At 38.9% G+C, this 14,776-nt stretch overlaps 1 protein-coding gene across 1 annotated transcript; it reads left to right on the top strand.

The window, feature by feature from the left end:
* Positions 1 to 6,471: 6,471 nt before the first annotated feature.
* On the top strand, positions 6,472 to 7,865 carry LOC138909796 (uncharacterized). The gene is made up of 2 exons (XM_070201011.1): positions 6,472 to 6,605; positions 7,430 to 7,865. Exons 1-2 carry the CDS (start codon positions 6,472 to 6,474, stop codon positions 7,863 to 7,865), a joined length of 570 nt encoding a protein of 189 aa, XP_070057112.1.
* Positions 7,866 to 14,776: the final 6,911 nt, after the last annotated feature.

The following is a 14,776-nucleotide window of genomic DNA, read 5'->3' as shown; positions in this document are numbered from 1 at the left end:
TAAAGAGAGGTCTTTTAATAGAATTCTTCAACAAGAATGAGATAAGGTGCACATACCTTTAAATTTATGCCACCACCTCCTTAAGCACCTAATTAGATGGCAATTTGCTGCCACAATTCTACAATCCCACGTGGATGTGTGGTACCCTAATGATTATCCAAAATCTCACTTAATAATTATCCACAAACTTCTAATTTAATACCATAATTATCCCCACAATTAATCAATTATCCACATAATTATGAATTATCTCAAATTACTTAAAATACTACTTACTTTTAACACACTTTATACACCTTACTATCATGATCATGTGGTACCTTGTATGGTACTAGTCCATAAATACCGGGTATTATAGGTCGGACCGTATTTTATCCCAAATTGACAACCTTCAACGAAACTCATTTTCTTCGATTCGCTTACCCTCTCACCTTCACGAATTTACTTATCACTTGTTTGAAATAGCATAATACTTATCACCTAAAAAATATTCTCATTCCTGAGCTTACGTCGATTAACTTACGACGAAACTTTAACGTATGAAAATGCGGGATGTAACATCTCATTTCTGAGCTTTTATCAATTTACTTATGGCGTATTTTCACGTACGAAAACATGGGGTGTAACAGTTAGGTAACCCGAAGAGCCAGTGGATGGAGCAAGGGGAGCTAAAAGCAAAAGAATGTCTTGTTGAAGTTTTCAAAATAAAGTGATAGACAGAAATATTAGCAGGGAAATAAGAAGAGAGCTAATGAAGCATTATAAGTAAGATGTGATACATGGATGACAATGGTAGATAAAAAAATGATGACAGTATTACAGAGTCTACAGTCAAGTGAAGGAAAAGACGAGAGGTGACAAGCCTTGAGACAACAAAAGAGTATAGGCCATAAAGTTATATCGTCATTTCGAGAATTAAGTTTGTGACTCTAACGCAACTACCAGAAGGAAAAGTTAGACCCCAGAGTAATAGAAATCAGTATGGGCTAGTGAACAAAATAAACTAAACACGAATTAGGGACTGAGTAATTTGATAATAGTCGTCATCATAAGAATTTCAAAGATTATGTTCCGGCGATAATATAATGGAGGACAAAAGAATAATCTTTAAAGGTCATTCAGGAAGGCGCTTCCCGAAAGCAAGCAATGTGATCAAAGTTAAGCTTAAGGGACTATGTGTGCCAGTTACACTAGCTGTCACCCTCGTGAGTAAGGAATTTCATTATCCTTGGTACAAAAGAATTACCGCAAGGCGAGTAAGGGTCATCGATGATATGAAAAGACGCCAAAGATGAAGAGGTAAAACATCTATAGGTAGATCGTTGCAGCTCTAAATCTTAGTACTCCCCTAAAGGGGGAATATAGAGTGATGTGGTATTAAGTCAGAGTTAAGTGGTTCTAGTAACTATAGAATGGTAAAGGAAGAATGCCATAAAAATGAGAAAGGGATGAGATTACACTCATTCAAATCCTACAGATATGTTACGAATCCAGAACATTATGCAAGTACAACGTCGGGGAGAGGCAGTAAGTGTTTTCCTCAGGATGTTATTGATAAATAAGTATGAATGAACACTTGATACATAAGGAGCTAGTGCGAAAGGTAAGTTAAGACAAAGAAAATGACCCAAGAGAGATTACGCGGAATATAGATATGAGAATGGACCAACGAGTAGTTAGTAGTTGATTCAGGAAGAGTCTAGTTATGGCTAGATAAGAGGTTACAGATAAATCAAAAGATCATGTAAGATAAACATTGTGAACCCCAACATAGTGAATTCAGGCTCATAGTTATGACATTGTAATCCTTGAGATATATTCAGATAGGAGTTGGGTAGTTAAAGGTATTGTATAAGTGATACAAAAATAACTGAGAGTTCCACTAGGGAGACAATCAAAATATCAGCTCAGAAGTTCCCTACAAGCACAAGGGCATGGAGGTAAGTAACTATGGACAATTATAAGTGAGGAAAAACATAAAAAAAAACATTTCCTCGAGTATATGATGTGATAAGTTTGCAGCTACAAGAGTCAGAGGGTCCTCCCCCAAGTAGTACAACAAAAGATTAGCTAAGGAAATAAGGAAGAAGGATTCAACCTAAGCATAGTAACTTGAAGAAGAAATGGTCTTGTAACAGCAGTCTTACTACAACATTGTATGCACTCCATAAGGAAGCGGCACCTATCGTGGTTAATAAGCGGGAATTGAAACCAAAGATAATATTCGAGGTCATATGAGTTGCACAAAAATTCCGACATGCGTGGGAACTAAGATAAAGCCAGTTAAAAGAGTACCGGCCTCATAAGAAGTCAGTATAAAGCTCTCACCGGATTGTGTATGCACCAGAAGTGCAAGTATTACAGTAGAGCTTCAAGTTGTGGATGTGAATTATGCCTATGTGGAAGGGGGATTATGAAAGAGATAGAAGATACAATGTGAGATTTAAAGTTAAGTAAGGTAAAGGTGAACAACGTACGAGATACTCATGTGCAGAAGGTTGTGACTAATCCATACTTTCGATAGAGGGCTAGAAGCACTGGGATTCAGTATCCAGGAATGATAGCGGTGTCATTAGTGGTCATATCTTCTAGCCTATGGTTTCTAGGTACCGAGAAGTCCAGTTAAGAGAGTAAAGAAGAGTTAGAGATGATGTGATGTCTCGCTTGATATTCTAGAATAACATAGGAAAATCTATGGTGCAAGCAAATTGAAGGAAGGTTGCGAGTAGTATAAATAGATATGTGTAGGTCGCAAGCTAAAGTATGGTAGAGCGACAAGGTTTTAGGAAGACATGAGTAAGGATAAGGAAAGGCGAGTGAGAAGGTGACGAGAATGGATAAGTCCTCAGGATTAAGCATATGAAAACAAGAGAGCTGATGGTTTCTCAAAGTTTTAGAAAGCTCAGTATAGCCTGAATGAACTCAAAGGAATCTAAGACTAATAGCATTTAGAAGAGATGGAATGGTGCCCTGTTGGTAGAATGAGGGTATAATTGTGATAGATAAAGGATGACGTTTGGGCCTTCAATTGAGTAATGATTTGAAGAAAAAAAAGGGATTTCAATAATTGTACAGGATTAAAATACCCCCATAAGATGAACCACATAGGGATGCCCTGAAATACGGTTATTTATGTATAGTATCGCCCCTAAGTGGATCAGGAAAATCACTTCAAATGTTCCTCGATGCAACATGAGACCTAGTGACAATGTATTACGTAAGAAGTTTCAAGTTATCAGTGGTATATTGTAGATCAATATTGAGGTGAATCAACAATGGATGGATAAAAGTTACAAAGTATGAGATGAGATTAGGCTGTCATTCTTAAGATGAACAATAATGAGGAAGCATTAAAGGACTTAGATGTATACATATAGGATAAGCAACAAGACTAACCTGGAGTTCGGTAGGAGACCTCAGTAACGGTAAATCGAAGTAAGAATTATGGTATAGTATGACATACTTAGACGTAGTAAAGCCATAGACGCCCAGAAGGACAACTTGTCATAATTCTGTATATGTTCACAAAGTGAGGCCTAGAGATTGGCTAAAAGCTGGAGGAAAGAGTCGCATAGGCGCACATACAAGGAAAAGGTCGTATAGGCTGCATGACAGAAGGTAGCAAGAGTTACGAGATTGGTAGAATTCCGACCACAGGCCGTGGTGTGAGAAAGAGGCCTAAAGGTGGGAATGCCCTAGACTTTGGATTTATTCACAGAACAGTTGCCGAAGTGGCAAGGAAAGTATTAAAACCATTCGTAAAAGCTATCCGATTATGAGACCAATAAATGCATCAGTCAACATTCGAGGACGAATGTTCCAAAGGGGGAATGTTGTTACACTCCGCAGTATTACAACGATATTACACCCTGTAGTATTGTACATTGGATTTGTCATAAATTTACATCAGTTCAAGAACAAGATTATTTTGAGGTTATAAGTATTACTCTATTTCAAACAAGTGATAAGTAAATTCGTGAAGATGTGAGGGTAAGCGAATCGAAGAAAATGAGTTTCGTCGAAGTTTGACAATTTGGGATAAAATACTATCCAAGCTATAATACTTCCATATTTATGGACTAGTGCCATATAAGGTACCACATGACCATGATAGTAAGGTATATAAAGTGTGTTAAAAGTGATTAGTGTTTTAAGTAAATTAGGATATTACTTAAATATGTAGGAAATTGGTTAATTATTAATTTAACGGGAGATTAACCATGTAATTGGAAATTGGTGGATAAGTTTGGAGGAGACAATACCCCTAACGTGGCAGCAAGGGATTTAATTGCTAAGACTAAGCAATGGCTCTTGGTTCATAAGAGTAGGTGGCATATTTAGGAAATTGTTTGGCTAAGTCATCACAATAGTGGGGTCCACAACCCACAATTTTAAGAGACCTTTCTATATCATTAAGAAGGAGATGTATGTTGCTAAGTAACATATGTAGTCTCAAAAATGAATTCGTATGAAACTTCATAATACTATAGCAATGTAAGATTTGCGATTTTAAGGAAGTACAGTGCAATCTTTCTCAAGAATATCATACGGATTTTCCCTATTTCGATCTAGCCGTTACGTGTTTCATCACGATTGGCGTGTGTTAGAGGGATTATCAAGAGAATCGGCTTAGGAATGTTAAGACTATCCCTTCTTTCATTTTGGCATGATCCATACGATACAACGAAATAAGAAAACGAGCAACTTTCATAAATGACTATATTCATAGAAGTACTAGGGGTGCCTATGTTATGGATTCCCCATGTCCTATTATTATATCGTCTGTTCATGGGTCTCAGAAAATACGTAAGATGATAAAGTTTATCTGAAGGCATATTGATCTTATGACATTCCAAGAAATCTTATTAACTTACTTCTTATGTATTTCATTCATTTATACATATACATTGACCCATGACCAGATGACGTTATATACGTGTATATTATATGTATATGGGATATGGAAAAAGATTACGGTGTTATATACGCACCACCACCTGATCAGCTGGTATATGTTGATGATTTTGCCCACAGTGGCCGAGATGATATGATGGGATGCCCTTAGAGGCTTGATGATGTTATGTACGCATATACCTATGCATGATATGACATTTATACGCACGTGCATGACATTATAAATGTTTCAGGATACACAAAGTTGTTTAGACTTACAGGTGGAATTCTTTACCCCACGTTTCTTTTATGTCTTTTATGTATTGATTTTCATGCCTTACATACTCAGTACTTTATTTGTACTAACGTCCCTTTTGCCTGGGGACGCTGCATTTCATGCCCGCAGGTGCCGATAGACAAGTTGAGAATCCTCCAAGTAGGCAATCAACTCAGTAGAAGGTGTTGGTGCATTCCATTCTCCAAGTTTGATTTATGATCCGGGTATCACCAATTGCAGATCAAGGAGCGGGATATTCCGAAAACAGCTTTTAAAACCCGATATGGGAACTTTGAATTTTTGGTGATGTCTTTTGGGCTAAAAAATGCCCCAGCAGCCTTTATGGATCTTATGAATCGAGTTTTTAAGCCATTCCTTGACTCTTTTGTGATAGTGTTTATTGATGATATTCTTTTATATTCACGAAGTCGAGAAGACCATGACGATCATCTCAGGGTAGTTCTGCAAACCCTACATCATCACCAGTTATATGCAAAGTTTTCAAAGTGTGAATTTTGGCTTGAATCAGTCATATTCTTGGGTCATGTAGTTTCTAGTGAGGGAATTAAGGTTGATCCTCAGAAAATTTCAGCTGTGAAGAATTGGCCGAGGCCTACAACTCCAACAGAGATTTACAGTTTCTTAGGCTTAGCTGGATATTACAGAAAGTTTGTGGAGGGGTTTTCTACTCTTGCCACTCCATTGACTATATTGACGTAGAAGGCAATTAAGTTCCAATGGTCAGATGCTTGTGAAAAGAGTTTCCATGAATTGAAAGAAAGATTGACTACGACACCGGTGTTGACTCTACCAGAGGGTATAGATGGATTTGTGGTATATTGTGATGCTTCAAGAATTGTACTTGGATGTGTATTAATGCAACATGGAAAGGTGATAGCTTATGCTTCTAGGCAACTAAAAGAATCATGAAAAGAACTATCCAACACATGATTTAAAACTTGCGGCGGTGGTATTTGCATTGCAAAATTTGGCGTCATTATTTATATGGGGTCCATGTGGATATATTCACGGACCATAAGAGCCTTCAATATATTTTCAAATAGAAGGAATTGAATCTGAGGCAGGGAAGATGGCTTGAATTACTCAAGGATTATGACATTGATATTTTATACCATCCGGGGAAGGCTAATGTTATGGCGGATTCTCTTAGCCAAAAATCTATGGGTAGCTTAGCATACTTGGAGGTATATCAAAGCCCATTGGCCAAAGAAGTTTACCGATTGGCTAGTTTGGGAGTTCGTCTTGCGGACTCTAGTGAAGGAGGGGTAATTGTGCAAAATATGACTGAATCATCGCTTGTTGTGGAAGTCAAAGAGAAACAATACAAGGATCCATTGTTGGCGCAATTGAAAGAGGGGATCCATAAACATAAGACCATGGCCTTTTCTCTTGGCATGGATGATGGTACACTAAGGTACCAAGGGCGACTATGTGTTCCAAATGTGGATGGTCTCCTTGAAAGAATTTTGACTGAAGCTCACACTTCTAGGTATTCCGTGCATCCAGGTTCTACAAAAATGTATCATGATCTTAAGGAAGTCTATTGGTGGAATGATATGAAGAGGAATGTGGCAAAATTTGTAGCAAAATATTCAAATTGTCAGCAAGTGAAGGCCGAAAACCAAAGGCCCGGTGGGTTGGCACAAAACATAGAAATTCCAATGTGGAAATGGGAAATGATTAATATGGATTTTGTGGTAGGATTACCGCGCACTCTGCGTAAGTTTGACTCAATTTGGGTGATTGTAGATCGACTCACAAAATCAACACACTTTTTTCGGTTAAGTCTACCGATACAGTGGAGCAGTATGCTCAGTTGTATATCAAAGAAATAGTCAGGTTGCATGGCACCCCAGTTTCCATCATTTCTGATCGGGGAGCACAATTCACTGCTAATTTTTGGAAGAAATTTAAGGAAGTTTTGGGCACCCCAGTTTCAATCAAATTTAAGGATATGCTGCACACTTGTGTTCTAGACTTCAAAGGTAGCTTGGATGATCATTTATCACTCATAGAATTTGCATACAACAATAGCTATCATGCTAGCATTCAGATGGCACCGTTCGAGGCTTTATATAGTAGGAGATGTAGATCTCCCATTGGGTGGTTCGAAATTAGTGAAGCAGAGTTGATAGGGCCAGACCTCGTGCATCAGGCTATGGAAAAAGTTAAAATCATTAAGGAGCGGTTGAAGTCTGCTCAAAGTCATTAGAAATCTTATTCGGCTGTTCGTCGTAGGGATTTGGAGTTCAAAGAAGATGATTGGGTATTCTTGAAAGTTTTCCCCATAAAAGGTGTAATGAGAATTGGTAAGAATGGGAAATTGAGTCCAAGGTATGTCGGACCGTACAAAATCATTCAGAGGATCGGTGAGGTGGCGTACAAGCTTGAGTTACCACCTGAGATGTCATTAGTGCACCCGGTATTTCATGTGTCTATCTTGAAGAGGGTAATCGGAGATCCGTCGCTTATTGTGTCAGTTGAGACTATTAAGGTTAATGAAGAACTGACCTATGAAGAAATTCCAGTTGCCATTCTTGATAGGCAAGTCCGAAAATTGAGAAACAAAGAAATTGCCTCTGTAAAAGTGCTGTGGCAAAATCAACAAGTTGAAGAAGCTACTTGGGAGGCCGAGGAAGATATGAAGAAGATGTATCCTTATTTATTTGAATAGCTATGTAATCTTTTAGGAAATTGTCGCCTATGAATTTTGTATCACTTGTACAATTTATGTTAAAGGTGTTCCTTTCTAGTTATATGTTGTTTATGAGGCCATGGTTGGTGTTGTTTTGGTGTTATGTTATGTCATTGGATTATGTATAAGTTGTTAGTATGTGTTTCTGGGGTTCTCTGGCAGGTGGATAGGCCCCGCCAAAATTTCTAGAAAATTTGAGAGATAGTCAAAAATTTGGGAGCTTGAGGTGTGTAAGAAAATAGTTAAGTTATGATCAGTGTTGGGGTCGAATCTACTTCTCATTCGAGGACGAATGATCCTGAGTGGGGGAGAAAGTAGCACCCCGGAAAATTTCAAAGTACTTAAGCGATATTAAGAAAATTAATATGTGCTAGTTATATTACTTTGTATGTCGACGAGGGCTATTAATATAATGAATATCAATTGGATAAGATAATAAGTGTACTAGACATATTATAAGTGATGTGGGGTCTAAGGAGAGGCCTAAGTCCAAAGCAAGTTGGAAAATTTCAGGATAGACTAAAGTTCCAAATGAGTACGCATAAAACCAAGCTTTGGACGAACATATCTACATATATATAGTTCTTTATGTGATGAAAAACCTATAAAATAAAATATCTTCGAGTCTAGTTTCTAACACTTCAAACCGTTCGTCATTTGGACACTCCTACAAGAAGTTATGACCAAATTACCAAAAGCTGACAGAAATTTACTCTACCGCGCCGCCCCACGCGGCGCCCCGCTGTGGGGATTACAAGAACACTTCAAAATTTCGTTTCTAGGCACATTTTTCACTACCGCTCCATGTTCCGCGGCGCGGCTGAGCAAATTTTGGGGTTTTTACAACCCGACCCCATTTTAATAAATAGCTTTTGGAGCTTTATTTGGGACGATTTTCTGGTGAGTCTAGAAATAGGTGATAGCATTTTAGAGAGAGAAGGAGAAAACCTAACCTCCCAATCATCCAATCTTGCACCAATCTTCAAGTATCAAGAAAGTTAATCACTAGATTATCCTTCATCCGGGTAAGTCCTACTTCTATGCCTTCATACAAGAGGTTATGAGATCAAATATATTGTGGGGTTGGAAATAAGCCATGCATGTGACACAAAGTTGTAGTATGTGGGGTTAATGAACCATTTTGGGTAGTTTCTTGTTGAAATTGGTTGAGGGATGAACGGATCTCCATTGTAGAGCCTTGTGGTGTATTTCACATGTTAGGTGTTTGACAAAATTCCTAAGAGAGTTATATCATGGAAATCCTTCTAATTATTAACCGATTTTTACTATCTTCCTATAGATTGTTATTGCTAGAAGTGTTGGGGCATTGTAGTAACTTAAGGAAAGCTCGGACAAGGTATGTTGGCTAAAATCTTCTCTTAGAATTGAATCCCACGATATTCATGTAAATTATGCAAGTCCCGAGTGGTCCATTATAAAATTGGCTATTCCGAGTAAGATTGGGTTGAAAGATATATTTCGCATGTTAGGTGTTTGACAAAATTCCTAAGAGAGTTACATCATGGAAATCCTTCTAATAATAACCAATTTTCACTATCTTCCTATAGATTGTGAATTCTAGAAGTGTTGGGGCATTGTAGTAACTTAAGGAAAGCTCGTACAAGGTATGTTGGCTAAACTCTTCTCTTAGAATTGAATCCCACGATATTCATGTAAATTATGCAAGTCCCGAGTGGTCCATTATAAAATTGACTATTCCGAGTAAGATTGGGTTGAAAGATATATGTTCAACAAGTATCCCAAATGCTTAATTCATGTTATGTTACCAATTGAGGATGTGTTAAAATCTGGGTTGTGCATTAATAATGTTTCGACTTTAAGTCAAGTTCAAACGAATGCTATTATGCCAAACTTAGTGAAATATCTCAATGTGCCTTAGGCTCTAAATTGCTCATATGTGTACTACACACCTTGATTTGAATTGTATTTATTGTTGTTGATGATGATGATGATGATAATTGAAATTGAAAAGATGAGCATGAAGTACTAAATATGGCCAACGTGCCAAGAATGATCTTATAATTATGGCCATTAGTGCCAATGAAATAAAAAGATGTGAAAGTAATATGAAATGCGACGATTGATGTAAAAAGGTTGATGTCTAGAATAAGACAGCCTTGCCGGTCGGGTCGTGATCGGACACCATGCCGCACACATGGTGGTGATTGTTCTGGAAATTATAATTGAAATTGTGATTGTGGCCGATGTCCCTAATGGATAGCCCAGCCGATCGGGTAGTGATCGGACTCCGTGTTAAAGACAGTGTTATTGATATTGAGAGTAATTGTGGTTAATGTCTCTAATGAGATAGCCTAGCCGATCGGGTCGTGATCGAACTCTGTGCTAAGAGTACGGTGGTACTGGTATTGTGAATAATTGTATTGTGGACAATGGTATATCGATACTAAACATCTCCCAATGTGAGATATGGAAATTAATTTGAACACTGTCTTGATCCTAAATTGAGGTTTGATGTTTATTAAGGCTTTCAATGATATTATGATAATCGTATTTGTATTATTTGTCATTCTATTGAGAGGGTGTTTAGTTATACATACTAGTGCTATTCGACAGTACTAACGTCCATTTTGCCGGGGGCGCTGCATCTTTAAATGGATGCAGGTGGTTCCACAGCAGGAGATATTGATCAGTGATAGCAGTACACCTTCTTCCCAGCTGACTTGGTGAGCCCCACTTCATCCCGGGGTCATGAATCTTTTGTACTTTGTGTATTCTGTTTGAGGTATAGCCGGGGCCTTATTGCCAGCATTATCATTGTACTCTTATTTATCTATAGAGGCTCCGTAGACATAGTGTGGGTTGTGTATTGGTGCTAGGAAAGACAAACTATGTTATGTTACGGTTGTATTACTTGTCCCACTTGAGACTTTGAGAAAAATGATGAAAAATATTGGTAATGAATTGGTGTTGTAGACATGATCACGTTTTTGTCTAATTAATGAAAATATGTATTATCTTCATTTGTGGATTAGTTTGGGTAGGAGGAAATCTAACAGGCTTGCTCAGCCGGGTTTACTCGGTTGAGCACCGGTCGCGCTCCCCAATTTTGGGGCGTGACAAACTTGGTATCAGAGCCTAAGGTTTTAAAGTGTCCTAGGATGTCTCAGAGTCGTGTCTAGTAGAGTCCTTATTATCGGTGTGTTGTCGACCACATCTATAATTAGGATGTTACATGGATATTTAGGAATAATACCCTTCTTTCATATTCTCGATCGTGCGATAAAGATGATGGTAAGATTGTTCCTCCTTTAACTCGTGCTTTACTTTAACTTTTAGTACATGGCACTTAAGAAGAAGGCAAGAACTGGCCAAAGAGCCAATGTCACCCCAAGAGTGACAGTTGATCCTATAATTGATGATGCAGGTGAGCACCCGATGAGTGAGAATATTCCTCCAGTTACTACACTGCCTGACTCTACTACAACTGATCAGACCGCACCTGTCCCTCCACCTACTGAAGGTGCAACGGTTCCTCCAACTGATATTCCAGTTCCACCTCCAGTTCCAGCTTCCGATTTTGGTGTTTCTGATGTTGATCTTAGGCCCAGAAATCAAATGCACCCACTTCTTCCAGTCAGCCAGGGGATTCTACTAGTTCCAGGGTGAACATGTTTCTCCAGTTCGATCCTCCAGTGTTAACGGGTACTAACCCAGAGGAAGATCCCCAGGACTTCATGCGGCGCGGCTGTGCAAATTTTGGGGTTTTTACAACCCGACCCCTTTTTAATAAATAGCCTTTGGAGCTTTATTTGGGACGATTTTCTGGTGAGTCTAGAGAGAGGTGAGAGCATTTTAGAGAGAGAAGGAGAAAACCTAACCTCCAAATCATCCAATCTTGCACCAATCTTCAAGAATCAAGGAAGTCAATCACGAGATTATCCTTCATCCGGGTAAGTCTTACTTCTAAGCTTTCATACAAGAGGTTATGAGTTCAAATATATTGCGGGGTTGGAAATAAGCCATGCATGTGACACAAAGTTGTAGTATGTGGGGTTAATGAACCATTTTGGGTAGTTTCTTGTTGAAATTGGTTGAGGGATGAAATGATCTCTATTGTAGAGCCTTGTGGTCTATTTCGCATGTTAGGTATTTGACAAAATTCCTAAGAGAGTTACATCATGGAAATCCTTCTAATTATTAACCGATTTTCACTATCTTCCTATAGATTGTTATTGCTAGAAGTGTTGTGGCGTTATAGTAACTTAAGGAAAGCTCGGACAAGGTATGTTGGCTAAACTCTTCTCTTAGAATTGAATCCCACGATATTCATGTAAATTATGCAAGTCTCGAGTGGTCCATTATAAAATTGGCTATTCCGAGTAAGATTGGATTGAATGATATATTTCTCATGTTAGGTGTTTGACAAAATTCCCAAGAGAGTTACATCATGGAAATCCTTGTAATTATTAACCGATTTTCACTATCTTCCTATAGATTGTTATTGCTAGAAGTGTTGGGGCGTTATAGTAACTTAAGGAAAGCTCGGACAAGGTATGTTGGCTAAACTCTTCTCTTAGAATTGAATCCCACGATATTCATGTAAATTATGTAAGTCCCGAGTGGTCCATTATAAAATTGGCTATTCCGAGTAAGATTGGGTTGAATGATATATTTCGCATGTTAGGTGTTTGACAAAATTCACAAGAGAGTTACATCATGGAAATCCTTTTAATTATTAACCGATTTTCACTATCTTCCTATAGGTGGTTCCACAGTAGGAGATATTGATCAGTGATAGCAGTACACCTTCTTCCCAGCTGACTTGGTGAGCCCCACTTCATACCGGGGTCATGAATCTTTTGTACTTTGTGTATTTTGTCCCACTTGAGACTTTAAGAAAAATGATGAAAACTATCGGTAATGAATTGGCATTGTAGACATGATCATGTTTTTGTCTAATTAATGAAAATATGTATTATCTTCATTCGTGGATTAGTTTGGGTAGAAGAAAATCTAACAGGCTCGCTCGGCCGGGTTTACTCGGTTGAGTGCCGGTCGCGCTCCCCGAGTTTGGGGCATGACAATTGGTATGGCGGGGCCCTATCCCGCCCTTTATGACATTTATGTATTCTTAGAGGCTTGTAGAGAGATGTCATGTATATGGATACTTGTATGGCCTTGTCGGCCTATGGTGTGAGTATACAAATGATCATGTCGGCCTTATTGGCCCGTATGTCATATGTATAAGTGGGTACATCATGTTGGGCCATCCTATGTCGAGTATTTCCCTCATGTTTTATTCTAGTTATCTCACGATAGCCTTTCCAGCTCATTTACCTATGATAGTATGATACGACAGATATGTTACGTTAGTACTCGGTTAAGTAAGGCACCGGGTGCCCGTCGCGGCCCATCGGTTTTGGTCGTGACAATTGTGGATTGGTTGACTAAGTCCACACACTTCATTTCGGTGATAACTTCCTATTCTTCAGCATGATTGGCTTAGATTTACTTCTGGGAGATTATCTGCCTGCACGGTGTCCCATTTCTATCAATTCAGTCCAGGGCACGTAGTTCACTTCACACTTTTGGAGAGATGTGCAGCGTGAGTTGGGCATGCCGGTGGAGATGAGTTGGGCATGCAGGTCGTCATCCCCATACGGTCAGGCAGTCCGGGCATACCATTCAGATTTTGGAGGACATCTTGCGGGCATGCTCTATGAATTTCAGGGGTCAGTGGGACCAATTTCTACCTCTAGCGGAGTTCGCCAAAAACAACAACTATCAGTCGAGTATCCAGGTAGCTCCGTACGAGACCCTATATGGGAGGTGATGTCGTTCTCCTATTGGATGGTTTGAGCCCGGTGAGGCTGGATTGTTGGGCACAGATTTGGTTCGTGATGCTTTAGAGAAGGTTAAAGTGATTCAGGAGCAACTTCGTACAGCTCAGTCCAGGCAAAAGAGTTATGCAGACAACAACGTTTGAAAGGTGGCTTACATGGAGGGTGAGAAGGTTCTTCTCTGAGTGTCGCCTATGAAGGGCGTGATGCGATATGGGAAGAAGAGTAAGTTGAGCCCGAGGTTTATTGGCCCATTTGAGATATTGGGGGGAGTTGGGGAGGTTGCTTATATGCTTGTATTGCCTCCTAGCCTTGCGGGGGTACATTCGGTATTTCATGTTTCCATGCTTCAGAAATACCATGAGAATAAGTCACATGTTTTAGACATCAGAACAGTGCAACTTGATGAGAATTTGACCTATGAGGAAGAGCCGATGGCTATTCTAGATTGGCAGGTTCGAAAGTTGAGATCTAAGAGTTTTCCAGCACAGTGCAAATATATATATATATATATATATATATATATACACGTGTGTGGGGGGGGGATTAAGTTGTACGCTGCAACAATATTATTATATATATGTGGATCGAGTTGCATGCTGCAACAATATTATTTAATAAATGTGGATCGAGTTTCATGCCGCAATAGTATTATTATACATATGTGGATCGTGTTGCACGCCGCAACAATATTATTATTATATATATGTGGATAGGGTTGCACGCCGCAACGATTCTAGTATTGATATGTGGATCAGGTTGCCCTTTGAAATGAAGATGTTGTATTGTGGTTATTCTTAGTTGTAGTTTGCCTTACCATGTTATGTTGTAAGACTGAGAAGTGATGATATTCTTGGGCCCTCTGTCATTTATTTCTTATTCCGGTTATCATGTAGTTTTTTGTTTCTCTATTTCGTTATTGGTTTTTTGATTATACTCGTACATGTTATAGTGAGTATCTTGTCATAGCCTCGTCACTACTTCGTCAAGGTTAGGCTCGGTACTGACAGAGTACATGGGGTCGGTTGTACTCATATTACACTTATGCACTTTTTGTGCAGATCATGC

The sequence above is a fragment of the Nicotiana tomentosiformis genome, chromosome 4 (genome assembly GCF_000390325.3).
Source record: "Nicotiana tomentosiformis chromosome 4, ASM39032v3, whole genome shotgun sequence".
Taxonomy (NCBI): Eukaryota; Viridiplantae; Streptophyta; class Magnoliopsida; order Solanales; family Solanaceae; genus Nicotiana; species Nicotiana tomentosiformis.
This window is presented reverse-complemented; position numbering and strand designations above follow the sequence as displayed.